Raw genomic sequence first — 22,798 nt, forward strand, 5'->3', positions numbered from 1 at the left:
TCCTGGGTGTCGGGCATCACCCAGTATGCAGGCGCTACCTCTGAGGAACCAGGAGCATGTGCACAGCGCACTGCTAATCTAACTTCCACGAGATACACACTAACTTTTTGCCCATTATATAGGTTTATTTCTATTTAAATGTGCGCTAATCGTCTTTATGTACATTCTCAAATACAAAGTAAATGTTGCATGCATGTTTGTAAGGCACCAGTTGGCCTGGGGAGATAAAAGAAGCTCTTGTTAACTGTTGCTTTTAAGCGAGCCAAGCTCTGCTATGGTAGAAGCAGACGCTCAATAGCTCCCAGCAATTTCAAACCCTGTAGCAGATTAACAATTGACAATGTGCACTCTGTATAGGGCTTTGACGCAACCAAGCATTGTCCTACTGCTTACCTCAGGATATTGATGCACCCATTTCCATTGGTTAGAAAGAAGAGGTTGTTGTCATTGTTCCACGAGATTTCATTTACTTCGAACTTGAACTGCTCTTCAAACTTGCAGCGATGCATCTTGGCATCAATGAACGTCACCACATCATCCTTGTTCCCGACAGCAATAGTCTGCCCATCAGGGCTCCAGCAGATGTTAATGTTCTCTCCTTTAATGTAAAAACAATGTTGTTAGCATGGTCAAGCCTCCATCAGCTGCTCAGATTGCACTTCCTATTCATCAAGCATAGAGCACATGTTATGCTAGATTAGGTTACTGGGATTTTCACAGTGAGCCACTGCTAAACACATGACTGCAGATGTTTTGGCATATCTGAAACAAATGGCTGGGCTAGGTTAGTGGAGAAGAGAGAAAGTGCAAGATAACTTTCCTGTTCTGTTGATGCGCGCAGTTTAGTAGCATCCAGGTACTGTGTGCTGGTTATTAGTTTAGGCTCCCTGTGTCAAGGGTATAATGTCATGTGTGTCCAGATGGAAGCACTATGTACCTGTAGTGCTCTGCCCCAGTCAGAGATGTGCAGGTTCTTTGCAGGGGTACACTTCTGTTTGTAGGAAGGAATTTTAAATTACTGTGTGTACATGGCATAGTTGGTTTGCATACAGTGCGTTTGGACGTCAAGGAGCATTATAATGCTCAGGCACACAATTCATACTATAAAATACATTGGGGCAACAGTTAATATAGGGTGCGAGTGTGCAAGCGTGCAAACCTCCTGGTACACAGTTCAGCATCTGCACATGTCCCTTCTTCAGCAATTGTGCAAGTTAGTTTCAGGAAAATGAACTAAATGGCCCACTGTCTCTCCAGTTATGCACAGATGGAGCCTTGGGGTTTGCCATACCCACCAATCTGAATGATGTACCTTTCAAAGCTTTGGTGAGCATCCAACTAGGCTAGTCCAACCCCATTCACTCGGGCACATCCACAGAAATGTGGATTGAGGGGTCTGGCTACAGTGCCTTTATGGGCCCTGCAACAAGCCTACATGGGTAGAACAATATCTTTAGCCATTCCTTGTGGCACAACCAAAGGAAAGGCCACAAAAAAAGAAATGGGTGCAGTGTTAAGAGTTTTAAAAGTCTTGATAGTCATTTTCCCAACATATGTGGCAAATGGCTACCAACACAGTAAAAAGGTTACAGCATGGTGTAACCAAAATCAAAATACAACTACCTCTAGCACACTACCCAACCCACTTTCTGGGCAAGAACTCACAAGGACAAATAGGCGTGCTCTGGGAGGACCCTTTCCCGTTAAGCCGGACAGGCTACAAGCGCAACATACCAAAAAGGAATCAAAGCTGCAGTAGTAAGACAGCTCAGCGGGTTAAACGCTCGTTGCTGTGATCTGCGTTTATTCTGCAGGTCGCAGGTTCAAATCCTGGCAAGGCCAACTCAGCCTTTAATCCTTCTGAAGTCGATAAATGTGTACCAATTTAAGTTGGGTAGTAATAGTAATGTAGGTAAATATGTCCCATGTAAAGCACTTTAGATTAAAGCGCTATATATAACAAATTAGTATTATACTTCCGTTTAAGTGCCGCCACCAGCAAAAGAATGTGCTCAAACTCAAATAAACCCAACAAAAGGTTAAGGGCAGTCAAAGTTAGTGTTAGGTAAGATTTTCACATTCGCGATACATCTTCCTCACCTGTGTCAACCCCAGAACACTTTGCTTTGTCATTATTTTATCTTGTCCCTATGGGAGTGGGAATCTTTTTCCTCTTACCTGTCTTTTACTGTTTTTATGGGTGACCTTTTAAATGTCTCTGCATAGTGTATGGTTGAAGTTCCTACAACTTTTAGGCTTATACTGGGTTGCCCCTTTGGGCCCCCATGTTCATTTCGCCTTCATATACTTCGGTGAACTACTGTTCTCAAGTAGTAAAGAGGGATTTCCGTCCCCTTTACATTTCGTATAAGTGAGCCAGTAGACTCCCACACCTTATGTGGAGTGCTGGGGGAATACAACGTATCCCATTTCTTACTTACCTGGTAACATTTTGTTACAATTGCGAGTTTACATGAATGGCTGGTGGCATTGGTTTTACCTTTAGGACTTTTACTCGCAAGGCTGTTAATTCAGCCTTGGTAATGCACAGAAAGGCCACCATTTTGCTAAAAATGGTGGGGTCCTTTTACGCCATTTCTTGTGTGCTTGCTGTTTGGGGTTTTCCCCCCGGCTTTCTAGGTGGGAACGACCTCAGAGGAGGTTTGGTCTTCAGCTGGAATCCTTTGGATTCCCCGCCCAGGCCCCAGAGTGACTGGAAAGGCAGGAAGAGCGGGAGGAGCCCAAAACTCAGCAGCCCTTTACCTCTCATATAATAACTTTATTCGGCTAAAAGCAATGAAAGTATGCAAACACAATGATCCAAAAAATACAAGTATATGAAAGACATTTCCTATAAATGGACAGGTAAATTTGGGCAGCTGCGAATTGGAGGTGAACTGGACGTCACTTGGTTCTTTGGTAATGCTTAGGTACATGCCAGCAGCTATATCGAAACACAAAAATACCCTGCGATTGTCAGTGGACCGTGAACCTTGATGGCTTAGGCACAGTGGCCTTACTTAAGGCCCGATTTCCCAGTGGTACAGCATTTGCTGCCGTGAGCACACACCAATAGGGAGTTTTCACAAGGCAGGAGATTAGGAATTAGGTAGGTGTCTGCACGACCTCGAGATTCTGTATGTCCTCAAGTAGGGCATGGTCTTTAAACTCAATTCTAATAGAGACATGTGTGTGGGCACCCTTTCAGTAGAACCCGATTCAGCAGGCAATTTGTTCCAGCCTAACAAACGTGCAGCTGCTCACCGCCCAGATCCAGTAAAGGCACTTTTTTTTTAAAAGGGCATCTCTGGATTCGTGATTGTTTGAGGCAAGCTTGGAGACCCTGTGGAGGTAGAATGCCCCCCCCCCCCACCTGTGACAGCATCATCCTCCTTCTGTTAGAAGTTATACTGCCAAATGGACAAGCCATCCAGGTAGTTTCCCTTTTCGAGATGCTAGATATCCTGGGAACCCCGGCTATATGTGGGAGCAGGGATACAACAGTGTGGGCTGGGAGGAAGTATGGCCAGACTCGTTTCGGGCTTGATTGTTTCTAACTGGTTTAGGTAATGCCATCATACAAATCGGGCCTGTTAGGAGATGAGTGGTTATCTCTGGCCCATTCATATGCCCATTGTAATCCCCCACCCCTCCCCCATCTTGCCCCTAATCATTTTGGATAGAACCAAGGATATTAGGATTATCAGGGCTATTCTCAGGCACTGACAGACCTTAGTCCACTTGATGCATGTGCGCCCCCTCCTTTGGCCCACGGGACGGTTGGGTACCTCTCCTTTGTAAGCCCCCACCAACCAATTAAATAAAATGAGAAACCAGGTTCTTAAGTTGGGAGAGTTCGGCCAGAACGGAGCTATACTGGCAAGCGATGGACTACACCCAACTGTAATGGTTGGTGAAACCATGGCTATTTGCTCACAGGGAATGGTGCACGGGGGCACAGTGTCTTGTCTGGCAGTGGATCACCAGGAACCCCCGCTGAGAATGCCAGAGTAACCGTTTCTACAAGCCCTCTATTCGCAGGCACAGGCAGATCTTCACCCCACAGTTGTCTTGTGGGCGATCCTTGCACACGTGGTCAAATCCATCCTTTTTGCCGAGTGAGATGGTACTTCAAATAGAGGCGCCATGGGCTTTGTTGTATTGTCCCTTGTCACAGATGTCCCAAGTGTCCCAGGTGTCATGCTACAATGGATAGGAGGATCACTAGGAGGTTGAGGAGTCGGGTCAACTGGGCCTGCAGAAATGGCTGGGGTTGTGAGCATTGTACAACTGATGAGGGCATTCCAGGGTCGAGTTGAGTGGCAGCCCTTCCCCTTACGGAGGACCCAGGAGGGACGCCGATGAGTGCCGGGAAGGGCACTGCTACCTCACCTTCAGTTGTGGGGCATGTGGTATCATCAGTTTTAACAGTTTCCCAGTTTCCAGAATTGACAAAGTCAGCAGGAACTTGTGGTTCGAGCCCCGCTCCCCGCGGGCTGGAAGTAGTTACAATAGTTAAAAACACTGAATGATCCCAGAAAGTTATTAATATCCGTGATGAGAAGATGGGCATTCCCAAAGGATCTCATATCATTCCCTGAGCTCTGTGTGTCTGGTGGCCAGTGGAAGATACACTAGGGGGTTTCTTTTTCTTTTTATAAATAGGATTATCCGCTGTGAAATAGGTGCGGGAACAGCTTCAAAAACAGTTCGCTCTTCCAAAGTGGCATGGGGGGGGGGGGGTTAGCCCTTCCATTTACATCCACCAGTCCTTAGGACTCCTGATGAAATCTCTCCTGTATCTCCCGCTGGATCAATTACTCCAGGACCTGGGCCACCTGAGCAGTGTGGTAGTGTTATGACAGGGTGACAAGGTGTCTCTCACCTCTAGGCTTGTGTTCCCCGCTCTGGCTCTTCTGTGACTAAGGTTTCACTGCACTGGCGCCAGCAAGACGCTGTATGTAAAGTACAGGTACTCCCAGGTTCCTGCTGAGGGATGCTGAGAATCTTACGTGTAACTCCTCTCCAGGATACCACCAGGTGCGAACACCCACTGGGTGCAAACACATGCACCATTTCACCCCATGTGCCCTTAGCCCTTTGTCTTTCACCTTGCCTGAAAGGAACCAACTACCAGTGGGGGGCTGGATGTCCTTATTGAACAGCCAGACTGCCCCTTGCTGTAAAATGCAGGGAGAGAAAGCAGATGTTGTGCTGTTCCTGTTAAATACTCCGAAATGACCACTAGAGCTGAAACTGAAGAGGAAGATGAAGAATCAGCGGCAGTAGAGATTGTGAGGGACCAGAGAGTCCGCTGTGTAACCGCAGCCTGCAGTTACCCTTCCTTCCCAGCAACAGATCCCGAAAAGGAAGACCCTGACCCAGAGCCTGGTGGGATCCACTAAACTGAAGAAGACCTGCATTTTCAGCCATCCCTTTTCGAGCTGCAACCTTACCGGGCTGCATTACCCCAATGCCCTGGGACCTCAAGCCATTACGCAGTGCATAGTCTTCCGAATCGTGCTGAAACTCTGGTGGCATCCTTCTGGATCTCCAGAGACTTGAATTGCATCCTTGAAGTCCCTCACAAGAGTGCTAGACAAGATTAGAGAGAATCCGACCAGCGATATTCAGTCTTCTCCTGGCTCCTGAAAAGGGTGCCAAAACCACAGAACTGCATCCATCCGCTAAGAAACATTTCCCTGGAATCTTCCCCGTTGATCCCTGCTGCGAATTCCCCTCCAGAGTCCTGTCTTAACGACAAAGAATTCATCTAACAGGTTTTTGGCTGCAGATCATGAAGACATCCAGCAGCAAACTCTTCAGTGCTGAGGTACTGTGTTGCCAAGGGTATTACTTACCTTAAGCCTTTTGTGATTCCAGTTAAGCTTTGGTAATGAATCATGTGACTGGGAGTCCTCTCATCCAGTTCACCTAGGCCCATTGCCGGAATCCCTCTAACGGGTCTTCTCTGAAGTCCCTGGAACCCTTTTACAACTCTAAAGTAAGATAGATACTTGTTTTAAAACAGCTTTCCTCAGCAACTCTGACCTGTGCTACATCTGTGCCTATCCCAACCAGTCTGTTCGCCACTAGAGACCTACTGAGAATACTCATGCTCCAAAAATAGAGAAGGACTTATGGTTTGGACCTTTTGCTTAGTAAATACAACAATAGTTTAAAAGTTACTTATTTGTAATAGATGTGGTAACTGTCCCACTGAAATGTGAGGAGTTACAATAGTTCTTACTATCCTTTCAATGCGTTTTGCCATTCTTAAAAGTATATGGGATACATCACTCACCGTAATCGTATTTGATGCTTGTATCTGCTTAGATTCACATGCCACGCATAGGCCGACATCTAGTGGTAGCCGTGCAGTATTATTGTTTTTGAAACTCGAAAAGGGACGTTGACAGGGCGTGCCAGTAATGCCATCCTTAGTGCGACGTCCACTGTACACATGGTCCTTCACGTGTCGATGTCCCTCAGATGCTTTTGTTTCTGACATGAGGTAGCATGAGGTCCAGCGTGAGAACAGATGTTATAAAGCAGATGAGTAGATAAAGCCAGAAAACATCTATGCACCTTCTAATGCACAGGGGAACAAGGGTGGCCGCATGTGAATCTAAGCAGATACTAGCTTCAGAAATATGATTATGGTGAGTAAATGTATCCCTTATGAGGCTTGTGGATCTGCCTAGATCAAATGCTATGCATAGATTAACAAGCAGTGTCTGGAGATTTTCTTAGCTGCGTTTGAAGGGTTTTGAAAGAAAGAAGGTAGTTCAATGGACTGGTTAACATGGAACTTGGATATTAGCTTAGGTGAAAACCTAGGGTGTGTTCTTAGTACCAACTTGTCTTTGTGGATAACAAAGAAAGGGTCTTGCACCGACAAAGCTGGTAGCTCACCGACTTCTTATGGAGGTGATGGCCACCAGAAAAGCCATTTTGTACGGTAGGTGTTTAAGGCTGGATTTATGCATAGGCACAAATGGTGGACCTAGGAGTATGAGCTTTGAGAGCGTCACATTGATATACCACCATGGAGGTGGGTTTGAAATTGGGGGTGGGGCAGGGGGGGGAGTGGTGGTTAAGAGCACTCCATGGACGCCTTAACAGGGACTTTCCACCAGGACACCCTGTTTTGAGAAGTTGTGTATGCAGATGGGAGCTACTAGGTGAACTTTGATGGAGTTGAATACTAGGCCAGATTCTAGTAAGTGAAGAATGGGTGATGAGGTACATTCAATGGGGTTTACATTTTTGGACTGGCACCATATTACAAATCCTTTCCATTTGTTAAAGTAACAAGTGTCTGGTGTTTGGTTTCTGTGCCTCTGAGGATTTTCAAACACCTTTGAGGTAGTTTTAGATGACCAAGCTACGACTTCAGGAGCCAAGCTGCCAAGTTCATTACCAAGGACATGGATGTAACGTTGTCCCCCAGTGTTGGATTAGCATGTTGAAGGGGCACGGGAGCTTGATTGGATCGCACATCACCAGTTTGCACAGATGCGGATGCCATTGTTGTCTCACCCACGTAGGAGCCTCTACGATTAGAGTTACTTGTTCCTGGTGCATCTGGGGCACCATCCTGCTCAGGAGCGGTGTTGGGGGGAAAAGCCTAAGCAAATTACCCTGACCGGATCATCCACAGGGCATTCCCCTTGGATCTGGGTTGTGGAAATCTGGATGTGAAGTTTGGCCTTTTTGTGTTTAGGCTTGAGGCGAACAAGTCCAAAGGAGGACAGCTCCAGAGGGAAATTATATAGTCTAAATGTTCTCTCCTGAGCTGCCACTCATGTTCTTTGTGTAGGGAATCTCTGCTTAGCGAGTCTGCCAGAAAGGAGCTCCCCTGGAATGTGTTGACACTACGAACAGGTTCCGCTCAAGTGCCCACGTCAACATTTTTTTGGGCTAGCCTGGACAGACTTGGAGAGTGTGCCTCCCTGCTTGTTTTTGTAAAACATGGCAGTGGTGCAGTCTGTGAGGACTTGTACGGTTTGACCAGTTAGATGCACTTGAAAGGTTTGTAGGCCCTTGAGCATGGCTACCAGCTCCAAAAGGTTTATGTGATTCTGGGCTGTGATTTGTTTCCACAGGCCATGCACTGTCTGGTGAAGGTAATGGGCTCCCCACCTGGAGTGTGATGCGTCTGTTTTAACAATCACTTGCAGTGGAGGGCTGTGAAATTGTTTTACCTTTAACAGATTTTCCTTTGTCCACCAGTATAGCGCTTAAACTAGGATGTTACGCTCACCTGGTATCCACGGGGACGCCACCCAGCTGCAGGGACTCTGGTGCCCTTCTCAGCCGCTCCCTGGTATAATCAGCGGGGAAGTTCTGCCTGGAAAACAGATGGGCAATGTTCAAGACTGGGCAACTGGGGTAAGAGCCTCCCAACACCCCGTATGCCCGCAGCCCCTCCCCGGACCTTTCCTCACCTTGTTGTGGGTTTTGGCGTGCTCTCCGTCCTGCCTTCTTGGCAGGGGCGCGTTGTCCTTTGTGGGCGAGTGCGATCTAGTTACTTCACTGATGCTGCCCTTTAGAGTCTTTCAGGTAGGTCCAATTACTGTTATACTGTAAGCCTTTCCTGGATTCAATAGTGTCTTTTCTCTCTCCTAAGGTGCGCAGAAGTTCGCTGTGGAACGTTGGCTGAATTTGGACTCACCGGCAGGTGATGGTGTTTCGAGAGCGCCTTGATGCGGTAAGTAGGCGCTATGTGCAGCGCTATGATGCCTTGCCTTTGCTAACCTGTTTTTTGTTCCCGTAGGTTGCGGTGCTCACCCAGAGCAAGAAGTCCCAAGGCGATGCTGGTCGATGGGCGACTTGAGAGGTAAGCTGCCAGCACAATTGTAAATGTCTAATGTCTTGTTTCTCCCCTTTTGCAGAACCGACGGTCCGGGAGGCTTGCTGTTCCTTGGATGCTGTTTGCAGGAGCAGAGGGCAGCTAGCAGAGGAATCACAGGTAAGCTGCTGCTAATAGCGATGTCCCTTTTGTTTTTCAGGTGCTGTTCTTCCGAGGTTCGCAGATGCTGCTGAACACGATGAGCGTCACGTTGCAGGATTGCAAAATAACGAAGCGTGTTCTCCAAGTCGGGTGTGGTTTAAATATCATCAAGAAAGTAGTCCAGGTAAAATAGTCCCTAGGCTACCACACCCAAAACACTATACCGCATAGCTTGGTTCCAAGGAGTCAAGCTATGTGGATGCCTCCATGTTGATTGGCATTGAAATAAAGTAGTTCCCAAGCACAAGTCTCCATTAAGTATGAGCCTGGCGCCTGTGCCAGGAGTGGCCCCAAAAGGGCCTAGGCAAAGGATGTCTAAGCTTGTTGGGAGCCCGAGCCGAGACCCCTCCTGGCCCATGCGCCTGCCGGGGGGGTGAGGGGGGTTTTCAGGAAGTGGTTTGTGACATAGGGTTAGCGAAACAACCACTAGATCATCCCACTGACCACTTGCCTGAAACCACTGTTGTTTCACTGACCACTGTTTCACTAACCACTGTTGCATTGGGTGCATGCACAACCCATGCTGCACAACCGTGCACGTGGAGCCAGGTAAATGCATGAAGCCATCATCCCGTGCAAGCGCATTGCTTTGCATAAAGTTATTTGGCGACCGGCTAGGTCCTGAGGTATTTGCAGAAGTATGTTTTGTACTCTTTCGTTTGATGGGAAGACTAGCCCCTCTGTTTTTATGATAGCTCCTAAGAACTGTTTGGTATTGATTGGAGCGAAACCATTTCTTTCTCATTGATTGAGAATCCCATTTGGAAGAGAAGATTGATTGTTCTTTGGGTATTTTGCCTGCAGATCTGAGGGGATTCACCTGTTATCAGCCAGTTGTCCAGAGAAGGGTACACTGGGATTGATTCTCTGCGTAGGTGCGCCGCCACTACTGCTAGTAACTAGGTGAATACCCTGTGGGATTACTTCTTGTAGTGTTGTCATGTGAAAGTGTTTGCAGGGCGCAGGTCTAGGTCTTTCTTTGGCACAAGAAGTGCAATGAATAGATACCCTTGTTTACCCGGTTTGCAGGGAGGTTTTCTAATGGCGTCCATTAGCAGCAGTGCTTTGACCTCTTCCAGCCGAATGTGCTGTTTGTATGAGCTCTAGGCAATAGCCTCCCGCCATGGTGGAAAGTTGTGTTATGTTACTTTGCATGTATACAGCGCCTTATGTATCATTGGTATGATCTCAAAGTGCTGGTAGGTTGAACACCCTGGGGAACCGGGGCAGGAGGTGGTTGGGGGGGAGGGGGGAGGGAGAGGGGGAGATTCATTCTGGTGGGTTGATACCCAGACTGATTTCTGGCTGCGTTAGGCCTGAGGGGACGCATAGGCTAGCGGTGTGTGCTGAGCTAGCTGTGTTGAATTAGGATGATGAGGAGTATGTACCGGGTGTTAGTATGAGAACTGCTATACCAAATGTGTCATAGGATTGCTGTGTTCTAGGTGAGTGGTGGTGTATAGGAGAGAGTAAGCGTGGTGGCGTGATATGGTAGTTTTCAGTAAGGTGCTTGAGATCGAGCACTCATCTGTACCATCTATTCTATCAGTTTTATTCACTCTGTCCGTTCATTCAGCTTCGTCTGTTCATACATTTCGTCTGGATCATTTAGGTTACTACTCTTCCCATTAATTCCATCATTCGATCCTTCATCTACATGAACTGCTCCATGCAATCCGTTGATAAATTTCATCCTTCCCATCAGTTTAGTGTGTTCCGTTTGTTCCATCCTTTTTATTCATTCGATCTGTTCCATGTGTTTTACACACTTCAACCATTCCATCCGGCTCCGTCGCTCCATCCAGTTCATCAATTCCATCCATTCTACCCGTCTCATCCACTCTACCTGTTCCATTCACTTCCTCTATTCCATCAGACCGAGCCACTCCATCTGTTCCCTCTGCTTTGTTTGTTTCATTAACTCCATCTGTACTGTCTACTGGATCCGTTTTCATCCACTGCATCGGTTCAGTCCATTTGATCGGTTCCATTTGTTAAAGCTACTAATTTTCCATTCGTTCAATCTGCTCGGTAGGCTCACCCGTTCAATCCACTCATCATTTTTATATGTTCGACTCCTACCATCCATTCAGTCTGTTCCATCCATTCATTTGTGTCACCCACTCCACCCGTTCTAATAACTATGTGTTTCGTCTGTTCCATTTTCTCTGTTAGCCAGTATGTTTACTCTGTTCCATCTGATTCATCTGTTCCAGTCACTTCATCCGTTCGTTTTGACCAGTAGGCTTATTCCCGCTAGCCCTTTGTTCCATCCTTTGCATTCACTCTATCCATTTGATTCATTGTGTGCGTTCGATCTGCTCTGCAACAGAGCACGGTGAGTGAAAGGCCCTCTTTAGGGCTTTTTTTATTCCAACTTCCATTCGATGCATCCGTTTCACCCACTGCATCCACTTCATCAGTTTTAATTTACATTAGCAGTTTTACTTTTCCATTTTTCTCGATCTGGTCACGATGCTGGATGTTATTTTTCATACAGCAACCTTGGGCTACTGTTTGTTGTTGCTGTTATACTGTTTGTGTTAAGAGTTGATTTTAGGGGAAGAGCCACGTTTTCAGTAATTTGTGGAAAGGCACAAGGTCCTCAGTGATTTGGATGTGGGGTGGAAGTGAGTTCCACAGAGTGGGGGCTAGGGCTGAGAATGATGATCCACCTAACCTGACAGTTGGTTTTTGGTATCACTAGGAGGCAGGCAGAGCTTGATCTTAGAGTGGGTGGTGGATGGTAGGGTTTTAGTTTGTCCTGAAGATATTGAGGTCCTGTTTTATGCATTGCTCGGTGAGAGATGCATAAGGTTTTGAATGTCACCCTTCGGGCAACCGGAAGCCAGTGCAGAGTTTTGAGAGCTGGGGAGATGTGATCTCTTGGGCAAAGTGCTAGTAGCAGTTTGGCCGCTGTATTTTGTGCTCTTTGTAGTTTAGTCAGGTGGTATGCATGGACTCTGAGGTAGAGGGGGTTAGCATAGTCCAGTCTTGACATAACGATTGAATGGACCGCAGACAGTCTGTTGGGAAAGGAGAGGTATGGAAAAATGCGCCTAAGAATTTTGAGGTGGTAGTGGCAGGACTTCGAGACGTTGTTGACTTGGAGCAAGAGGGTTAGGTCAGAGTCGAGAGTGCATCCAAGGATTGTTACTGAGTTTGAGGTCGACAGGGAATTGCCCATGGGAGATGGCCAGGGTAGGGGGTGCGGAAGAAGTTCGGTGTTGACTGGTAGGGTGGGGGAAGCATAGGAGGAGAGTAGGGTTATTTGGTTTCTATTGTTGAGGAAGGATGCTATTCATTTAAGAGCGTTTCCACAGATTCCTAGGGAGTGAAGCAGTCGAGGAGGATGGAGTGGTTGATTGTGTCAAAGGGAAGGTAGGCCATGTGTTGTTGGCGGTATGTTTCAGTGGGTGGCCAGAGCAAAATGTCTGAGAATTGTCTTCATTTCCAGCCAATTTCAGAGACATTTCCCTGTGTCCACTCACTGAAACACGTCGCCAACAACAGATATCATACATTCTCGCGTTCCCACAGGTGTCCCGACGAACAAGGTACCTCACATGTGTGGGTGCAGCTACCGGGGGCGCAAATGGAAAAGGGTAACCCACTGGTAACCCCAAGCCTTTCGCCACATCCCATTTTGTTCATGTGGGCAAACTACAGATTTGGGCCTAGGGTGTCGAAGCCAGCAAGGAAAACAGGGAACCCCATGCATTTCCGAAAAGAGGACACCCTTTGGAATCCATAGAGGTCCGACTTGCGCAAATCGGCCCAGAATCTGCTACCCAGAACCCCCGGCAAATTCCAAATTTGGGGGTAAAAAACACAATTTCCAGACATTTCACTCTGCTCAACCACCGAAACACGCTGCCAATCACAGATGTCATACCTTCCCGCGTTCCCACAGGTGTCCCAATGAAAACGGTACCTCACATGTGTGGGTTCACCAATCTAGCTGCAAAGGGAAAAGGCTAACACATTGATAACCACAAAAGGGTTTGGGGAGATAACCTACAGATTTGGGCTTTTGGTGTCCAAGCCACCAAGGAAAACTGGGAACCCCATGCATTTCTGAAAAGAGGGCACCAGTAGGAATCCACAGAGGTACAACTTGCGCGAAGCGGACCAGAATGTTTTACCCAGAACCCCTGACAAAGTGAAAAATGTGGAGGTTTTTTCGGCACATTTCGGACTTTGCCGGGGCTTCTGGGTAATACATTCTGGGCCGATTTGTGCAAATCATACCTCTGCGGATTCCCACGGGTGTCCTCTTTTTGGAAATGCATGGGGTTCCCCGTTTTCCTTGGTGGCTTGGACACCCGAGGCCCATATCTGTATGGTGTGCCGGAAGGCAGAGAGTCTGAAATTCCGGCCTGAAAACAGACTTGGGGTTACTTGTGTTTTAGGCTTTCCCCTTGGCGCATCCACACATGTGAGGTACCGTCACCTGTGGGAACGCGGGACGGTAGGCCATGTGGTGTGTGGTTTTCATAACGTTTTGACCCATTTGCTGGTGCCCTTTGTCACACAACCCTTTCATTTCCCAAATGTGACCTACATTTAGTCGCTGCTTTAGGCACCCTCACTTTTGTAACCTGCACAAGTCACCTACCCTTGAAAAGGTATGCCTGTGCTCTTTCAAAAAATGTATGCTTGCCGTTCCTCACCACATTGGTTTTCCCGATTTGCTCATGCCAAGTGCGTCTGTTCAGGCCGTGAGCGTAAAACTCCTGTGTACCATGGTTCAGTGTTTGGCTTGTGGTATTGCTTGTTTGGTAAAACACTACAAAAAATGTGTGCTCTCCTAACTGCAAGAGTCGGGGGAATGTAGCGGAGCATTGCTTTTCTCAAAATTCATAGAAGCCATTGCCGTACCAAGCTAACCATGTCCAACACATACCTTTTTGTTCGGTCATTTTCCCGCTTTTCCCCCCAATCTATGGCGGTTTCCCCTACCTAGTTGTTGCCTGACCTACGCAAATCACCCCTTCCTAAACTTGGAATTTTGTCTACTTTTCAGAAATATATGCCTTTCTGTCCTCCAAATCAGCTTTCCTACCCTTTTCTTCCATTCCGTCCATGCATGTACAATTGGCAAAAATGGCCAAAATCGCCTACCTCTCACAAAACGGTTGATAACCACATCAAAATAATTTATTTCCGTTTCCACTCAACCTGCTCTTGAAAGCCAGGCAATTGGGGAATTCAGCACAGCAAACCATTCGTTCCTAGCTCTTACAAAGAAAAAACCAAAGGCTACTTTGTAAATCAATTTATTGGCATTTTTTGAAAAAAAACCCAAATTGTCCCCTTTTTGGTTATTTTCTCTCACCCCCCACAGCAACCTAGGATTCCTGGGCGGCGTTACGACCGCCTACATGTGGGAAAAAACAAGCCAAATTTGGCCGCAATCTCATGTAACAAAAAAGTTACAAGCCACACATACCGAAATCACCAAAAAAAGGCCCTGGCACTGGGGAGAAATACCCATGGCATTTAAAGGGTTAAACTTTGTACAAGTAATGGTGTTAGCCAAAAGAAAGAACTCTGCCACATGCGCCCGACTATGATGGCGGAAAAAACAATCTGAGGGACCTCGACGCGTGAAGGACCATGGGTACACTGGATGTCACACTAGGGATAGTATTACTGGCACGCCCTGTCGAAGTCCCTTTTCGAGTTTTGAAAACAAAAAATACAATACTCCACGGCTACCACTAGATGTCGGCCTATGCATAGCATGGGATCTAAGCAGATCCACAAGCCTCAGAAATAAGGTTATTTTATTCACCTGTGAATTGGTTCCCCCACTTCCCAAAAGTAATACTGTTGGCTTCACCCAACTATTCCTTTCATAATACAAAAGTGTATACGAGTTTACCAACTAGGTCTTGCTTCCCCATACCTGCTGTATAGCCAGTCTAGAAAAAGTCTGCCTTGGGTTGTACTTACCTTGAATAGTTGTGTGCAATTCTTAATAAGCATATTGTGGGATTTACTAACCTTGGTCTGCCTTGTGCCATCCTAAAATAAGTTATGAGAGTTACTGCTTACCTCAATCTGTGTTCCACTGATCTGAAAGGCAACTAATAGTTTATTACAACATTAGGTCTTACTCCCCTAGCATAACAGGGTTATTCTAAATGTGGTTATAGGTTTATACTGTTCCATGAATGTGTGTTTCACTATTCAGAAAAGTATCCTGGTAACAGGGTTGGTTTCCCCAAGTGATTTCTTAGCAGAGTGTCACTGCATAACAGACAGGGTCTACTACCCTTGAATTACTGCAAGTAATCTAGAAGTAATTTGTGATTTTACTCTCCCCTGAAGAGCTGCGTTCTATACTAAATGTGTAAGATCAGGTTTGATGTGCCTAGAAATACTGTGTTATTCTAAGCAAGGTCTATGCTTTGGCCTATGTTTTGGCGTGTGTACCTTAAGCATTGCGTTGTGTTTTAATATGGGGTTTACGATTCTATGACAAAGTACTTAACAACCAAGATTTACCTTGACCTATTTGTATCTATAATAAACCTTTATTTTGTATAATACTTCTGGGTGTTAGTGTTTCATTTGAACCATTTGTATGCTCTTTGTACCTTCCAACAGACCTCTCCCTCCTAAGATACTTCTGGCTGCTCGGTCTACGCTACCAAATACTCAGGTGGTAAAGCCTTATACTAAAAGTGGAGTTTTGTACTGTCTCAGTTGTATAGTTTTACTAAACCCTTAGTTGTACTTCAGAAAGACTGTCCTAACAGTTAGCAATGGGAACCGAAACCATTTCTAACTTATCACCTCTGTTTCCATCTCCCCTCTTGGGAGTCTTGCTGTGAGTGCTCATCCACTACTACGCCTTGGTGAGGCAGCCAATATACAAAGAAGCCCTGCATCAAAGGTGCATATTGGCATTACTGAACCCTAAACTTAGGATCTGGGAAAATACTTTCAACAGCTACATATAGAAGGATCAATGAAATTGGCAGGGACCATCATCTAGGCAATCTGGGAAATTTACTGGTGCATTGCAACAACATTAGGAAGAACAATAGAAGTACATGAGACCAGTTTAAAAATTGAGAAATTGTGGTAGCAAACACTGCAGAATATTACTTGAATACTGCACATTTGGCATTAACATTAGTGAGATGGGGGCGTGGCTTGGACGCCATGTGAAAGGACGTGCCTGAACGGGAGCTCCCGCTGATCCGAACATTATCCGGCTGAATCCGCGCAACGGCCGCTACGATGTGGCATAGACGGTGATGACTGTAAATGCGAAGCTCGGCTGCACATGTGGATGCATTCTCATACGGGATTGTGCAGCGCTTGTGTACTCAGGAGCCGCGTGAAGTTTTTGGGCCGGAGCTTCGCCGGCAGACAAAATGGCTGCCGTCGCTTGATGTTGGGACAAAGGATCGGGGACCGGATTCTGGAGGCGATTCCCTCAGTTCACGTTCAGCGCGATCCAGCGAGAGCAAGCTTGACTGGAGGTAGCCGAAACTGTGTGGCGACGGGGGGACATAGTGCCCCCAGGCCTGGGGCCTAAGCGAGATCGAAGGGACGCTCCTGATCGAAGATATGACGAGCAAGCTCCTGAGGGCGAAGAATAAACAGCCCACGCTCGACGAATTTGCCAAGACATCGCCTGGCACCGAGGGGACCAGGAGCAAAGAGAAGGCCCAGCCCAAGGAGATGGCCGCAGGAGGAACGAACCAGGAGGTCCTGGCAGCGATCGCAGATCTGAAGGCGACATGGGAGACCAAACTCCAACTTGCGGTGGCCGAACTGAAAACTGCGATGGAACTTCAGGTCGGGGCGGTACAGGAGGACGTGAACCTCCTGAGGCAAGATGTGCGAACCCTGGCCGAGCGCACAGAAACCCTGGAGAAGGAGATGGGCCCGACTGTGGCGGAAAGCACCGCGCACAAACGAGAGATCCATGCCCTGGTGCAGAGGGTAGGCAACCTGGAAAGCAGGGCTGAAGAGGCAGAAGGTCGGGCCCGCAGAAACAACATCCGGATTGTGGGCCTACCAGAGGGAGCTGAGGGCCAGAATCCCACAGATTTTATTGAGACTTTGCTGCTGCAGGAGATCACCGGAGGTGCCCTAACGCAGGGATTTGCAGTGGAGAGGGCACATAGGGCCCTGATCAGAAGGCCACCGCCGGGTAATCCGCCCAGGCCCGTGATCGCCAAGATCCTCAACTACAAAGACCGGGAGAAGATTCTGGAACATTTTCGTAAAGGGGGCACCATACGGCGAGGGGAGGCAACCATCACTGCTTACCCCGACTACACTCTACAAGTGCAGCGCAGTCGGATGAACTTTGGGGCGGTCAAAAGGCGCCTGCGGACGGCCGGTTTCAAGTATATGTTACTCTACCCAGCCAAACTTAAGGTCTTCTTCAAGGCTAAGACGCTGTTTTTCGACACCTCTGAGGAGGCCATGGAATGGCTCGATGCGCAGAACTGCCCTCAGGAGCCTGATGAGCAGATGGCGGACGGAGCAGGGAGAGTTAAGTGAAACAGTGGGCCCGGCGGACTTTGAACATTTGGACTGGAATATAGTCTTTGCCACTTTGTGATGGGGATGCACTTTTTAACTGTTTCGAACATGGTCCGCGAGCGCGGATATAAATGTGTAGGGGGCATCCGAGGGCCGTTTTATTCGTACCCCAGTGTGTTGTTAGGTTAGTCACTGTGTGGGGTGTGACACCCTGTCGGGTTCTCTACGGGGGCTTCCGTAGAGAACCGAACACGGGGATGCCTGAGATCCAGGGATGGAGCTGGGCGGTTGGTTGGGTTAGGGGGGTGGGGGGTGTTAGTTGTTATGTGAGCCTGGGGAAGAAACTGAGAAGGGATGTAGTCGGGACTGGGGGGAGGTGATCAGACCAGAGGGGGAAGTGGGAGCTACGGATAAATCATGGGAGACCTTAAGGTATTGACATGGAATGTTAGAGGGTTGAATAGCTACCTGAAGCGTAATAAGGTCATGTTGTATTTGAAGAGGCAGAGGATAGACGTGGCCTTGTTACAGGAGACGCATTTGACACGGGATAAACTTGAAATGGTGCGGAGAAAATGGAGGGGGACAGTGGTTGGATCCACATTCTCTGCGTATGCCAGGGGTGTGCTGGTTTGGGTTGCACCACATGTCCCGTTCAAGCTCTTGGGGGAGGTTGTGGAGTCGGACGGGCGGCTGGCCATGGTTCGGGGGATTGTGGAAGGTAGAGTTGTCTGTATCATAAACACTTATGCGCCCAACCAGGACACAGCGACTTACTTCAAGACACTGCGCGCGAGACTCGGTGAAGGGATGGGGAGCACAGTAATCTGGGGTGGAGACTTTAATTGTGTGCTTAACCCCAGGGAGGACAGGTCGGATGACAAAATGGTTAGGCCCAGCCCAGCGGCCAAGGTGTTGCAGTCGCTGCTAGCGGATCTAGGCCTGGTAGACGTGTGGAGAGCGAGACACCCGGGTGGGAGGCAGTATTCGCACTATTCGGCTCCGCACCAACTGCACACGAGGCTCGACTACTTTTTTGCCACTCCAGACATTCTTACGGAGTGTGAACAGATTGACTACAGGGCGAGGGTCCTCTCGGACCACTCGCCCCTAATCATGCATTGGCGGCTGCGCCCCCCACGTGCACGGATTCCAACATGGCGCCTTCGGGCGGAAGCGCTACGGGATCCGGTATTCAAGGAGGACATGAGGGAGGAGATAGTCGCGTACTTTGAGTCGAACACAGGGAGTGTCAAATCGGCTGGTACTTTGTGGGAGGCTTTTAAGGTGGTGATGAGGGGAGTTGCTATCGCGAAGTCCAAGGGATTAATGGGCGGAATCCTGACCGACCTGCGAGAGGCCGAGATCGAGCTGGAAAAAGAATTGGAGAAGGGTGGGACCGATATGGAAGTAGTTACTGAGCTGCAGCAGCGGTGCTCTGGGCATTGGGACAGACTTTGTAACCTGAATTTTACGAAGTACATTGAGAGGTTGCATGCGGGTGGGGACAAGACAGGCAGGCTCCTCGCTTGGCTATATAAGAGCGAAACCCCTAGGGCTCCGATCCGATCGGTCATCACCGAAGGGGGTGCGGAGATCGATACGCAAGAAGGGGTAAATGGGGCATTCGCAGAATACTACCAAACATTGTATGAAGATCGGGAAGGGGGGAGCCGAGAGGAGATAGATGAAGTACTCGGGGATATAGGCCTGCCCAGAATCAGCGATGAAGAGCGAGAGGAGATGGATGCTCCGATCACTCTGGAAGAGCTCAGAGAAATAGTGCGACAGCTGCCCACTTGCAAGGCCCCGGGAGCGGACGGGTTCCCCAGCGAGTTTTATAAGGCGTATGGGGAGGAGGTACTCCCACCCATGCTGGACATGTTTAATGAGGCGTTTGAGCTGGGACAGCTACCAGAATCACTCAGGGAAGCGGTCATAGTGCCACTCCCCAAGCACAATACACCGGGACACGGTTGCGGCTCCTATCGACCCTTGTCAATGCTGAACCAGGACAGCAAGATCCTAACAGCTGTCTTGGCGGCTAGAATGAGGAGAGTGATAGGCAAGCTGATTCACCCTGACCAGACGGGCTATGTCCCGGACAGGAACATTACCCACAACCATAGACGCCTACACAGAGTGGTCGAATGGGGATGTAGCAAAGACGGCGAAATGGCGATAGTGGCGCTGGATGCGGTCAAGGCGTTCGACTCTGTTCGTTGGCCGTGGCTGTTGGCGGCACTGGATCACTTCGGAATGGGGCCAGGGTACAGGAGGTGGGCCAAATTATTATATAGCGCGCCTCTAGCCAGAGTTCGTACGGGGGCAGTAGTGTCGGATAGGTGGCAGTTAGGTAGAGGCACCAGGCAGGGATGTCCTTGGTCCCCAAGGTTGTACATCCTGGCCCTTGAGCCCTTGGCAATTTACCTCCGGCAACAGTATGACCCGGTGGGCATAGAGGTGGGGGGGGAGAGCCATCTGATATCCCTGTATGCCGACGATATGCTGTTGTACCTCCAATACCCTGAAGAGAACTTGCAATATGTCTTGGAGGTGATGGAGGTTTGCTTGGCTTTCTGGTATAGCGGTCAACCCTCGGAAATCCACCCTGTTCCCGCTGGGCGGCTTTGTGGGGATACCGGCTGAGAGGTTGCCAGTATTGCGAATCCCATGGGCGACAAGCACCTTTCGGTACCTTGGCATAGACGTATATCACACGACCGGGGAGGAACACAGGCACAATACTGAAATGGCAGTGGGGAGGATCGAGAAGTGCATGAGGTTTTGGGAGAAACTACCCTTAGCGATGATGGGCCGGGGTGCTATGCTTAAGATGGTCGTGCTACCTAGGCTGCTGCATTATTTCAATAACATTCCATACATGATACCCAAGGGGTTTTTTGCTAGACTACATAGGGTATGTAGAGATTTCTTATGGCAGGGCACGCGTAACAGGGTCGCATTGTGGAAATTGCAGAAGGCTTATGAGAAAGGCGGCGTGAGGCTGCCGAACTTTGAGGCCTACTACGTGGCAGCGCAGCTGCAGTACGTGGCCAAGTGGCTTTCGGACGACGAAACCCCGGAACATAGACTGTTGGGAAAGGACTGCTCCCCCTTCTACCTGCGAGAGATTATTTGGGTATCCAGCACATGGATGAGGGGGCGTCCTAAGATGCTAGCGTTGGGCAGGAACATGTGGCGAAGAGCCTGCCGGATGATGGGGGATCCCCTGCCGTGCATGCCGCAGCTGCCGCTGGTGGCCTTGGCAGGGGAAGACAGACAGCTTAGGGCCATCCTGCGAACATACTGGGAGTCAGTGGGGCTGGTCACTTTGGGGGACATTTGGCAGGATGGGGCCTTGGCGGAGTTCGCAGATCTAGAGGCGGGGGCGGGGCTGCATGCGGGGCAATACATGACGTTCCACAGAGTGGTCAGGGAGGTCCGGAGCACTTGGCCCGAGACCGTATTGGCTGACGAGCCGGATGCGACGCTGGAGATTATGTATGACGCATCCGAGGGCGGGCATGAGGTCTCCAGGCTGTACGAGATGCTGATGGCAAAGGTTGGGAAGGATTTGGGGTACCTGAGGTTGGAATGGGAAACAGAGATGGGGGCCCCGATGGCGGATGGGCAGTGGGAGCGCGCCCTGGGGTACCACAAAAAAGTATCGAGGAATGCCAGGTTTAAACAGATACAACTATATATCACGCATAGGGCATATATGACCCCCCTGAGAATTTCCAGATTTCGAGACGCTGGGCGCCAGGCGTGTCCCAAGTGTAACACAGAGAACGCTGATATGATTCACATGTTCTGGGCCTGCCCTGTGATTGCAACCTACTGGAGTGAAGTGGCGCAGAAGCTGGCAGGGAGGGGCATTGTACTTAAGATAGATTCGGCCTGGGCCTGTTTGCTTGGAGGGTACCCCAGGGCGCGCAAGCTTCGGCACGTGGAGAAGCTTAAAGATTTGGCTTATACACTTGCCAAACGCAGAATAGCCATGGGATGGAAGAATTGTCAGAGGCCACGGGTGGAGGTATGGTGGCGTGACCTCCAGAAATGGGCTGCCGCCGAGACGACAGCATGGTGGGAGGCCAGCAGGGCGGGAGGGGAGGAAGAGGTGAGCTCCCTCACGGCATGGAAGGTGCTATTGGCTGAACTGTTTAGTACGGGGTCGACCTCGGCTGGATCTGAGAGCGACGGAACCCCACCACACGGAACGGACAATGATGGTGGACACCCTACAGGCTCATAGGGGGGAGGGAAGGGGATTGTTAAGTTAATTCTGTTCTGTTTTTTCTTTCTTTTCTTTTTCATATCTGTTGTTTGGCCTTTGTTGTGGCTTGATGTGTTCTATTTATGTTCTGTTGCACTGTGTGGTCGTTATAAAATAAAATACATTTTTAAAAAAAAAACATTAGTGAGATCCAAGGGAACATCGCATATTTGGATGGAGTGTCTGGGAGATTGAAGGATATTTTAGGGTGATTTGGAAACATCTGGGAGAAAACATTAACAAAATATACCTTGTAGACCACTGCAAGTGGTCTGAGACATTGTTTATTCTGTAACATGTAGTGCTGTGCACTGTTTTTTCATTCAGGTAGGATCTGTCCTGGTACATAGTCCTACTAGAGCGGAGAGCTTGCCCTGTACGTGTCGGAGGACTTCTGTGGTACGCGTTTATCTTACGGCATCCACCTTAAACAGGTCAGGATGCATCATAATGTGTGCAGTCTCTGCACTGAGGGAACGATTACATTCTGGGACAAGTCACGCTTTAGAAGGTCCTGAAAGGACTGTATACCTTTTGACCATCTTTTTTAAGGTGGCATCAAGATTTAGTGATGCAAATTGTATTCTGGTGCATGTACTCCAGAAACATCTGTACTTTGTGATGCAGATTGCAGTCACTAACATGTAGTCACTAACATGTAGTCACATGGGGCTTTAAACAATGAGCAGAGAAATGTGCATTCATCAACATCTAGTCCTATGAAAGTTAACAGAAAGGCCATCTTAAGTGAGTGAACCAGAATGCCTTTTGTGGCATAGAGTGCTGTTGAGATATCTGTATTCAGGGAGGCTGGTAGGTTTACTTGAGGCGAGTCTTGCGACAACATTTATATTAAGGGACTTGTACTGCATTCTATAATAAAGTGTCAGTTATGGTCTTCTGCACCATAATAGGCACACTGACATTCCCCTATGAGGTCTTCCATAAAAAGCAAAAGAGCATTCTTGGATATGTACCCCCCCCCCAAT

The 22,798-nt window shown here is 48.5% G+C and overlaps 1 protein-coding gene across 1 annotated transcript in view; it reads right to left on the reverse strand.

Moving 5' to 3' along the window:
* THOC3 (THO complex subunit 3) overlaps positions 1 to 22,798 on the reverse strand; it is a 149,550-nt gene that overhangs the window by 67,213 nt on the left and 59,539 nt on the right. The window contains exon 3 of the mRNA XM_069651447.1: positions 394 to 598. Coding sequence (XP_069507548.1) covers positions 394 to 598 — 205 coding nt within the window. The remainder of the gene's footprint in view (positions 1 to 393; positions 599 to 22,798) is intronic.

The sequence above is a fragment of the Ambystoma mexicanum genome, chromosome 3p, assembly GCF_040938575.1.
Source record: "Ambystoma mexicanum isolate Mex_15411 chromosome 3p, UKY_AmexF1_1, whole genome shotgun sequence".
NCBI lineage: Eukaryota > Metazoa > Chordata > Amphibia > Caudata > Ambystomatidae > Ambystoma > Ambystoma mexicanum.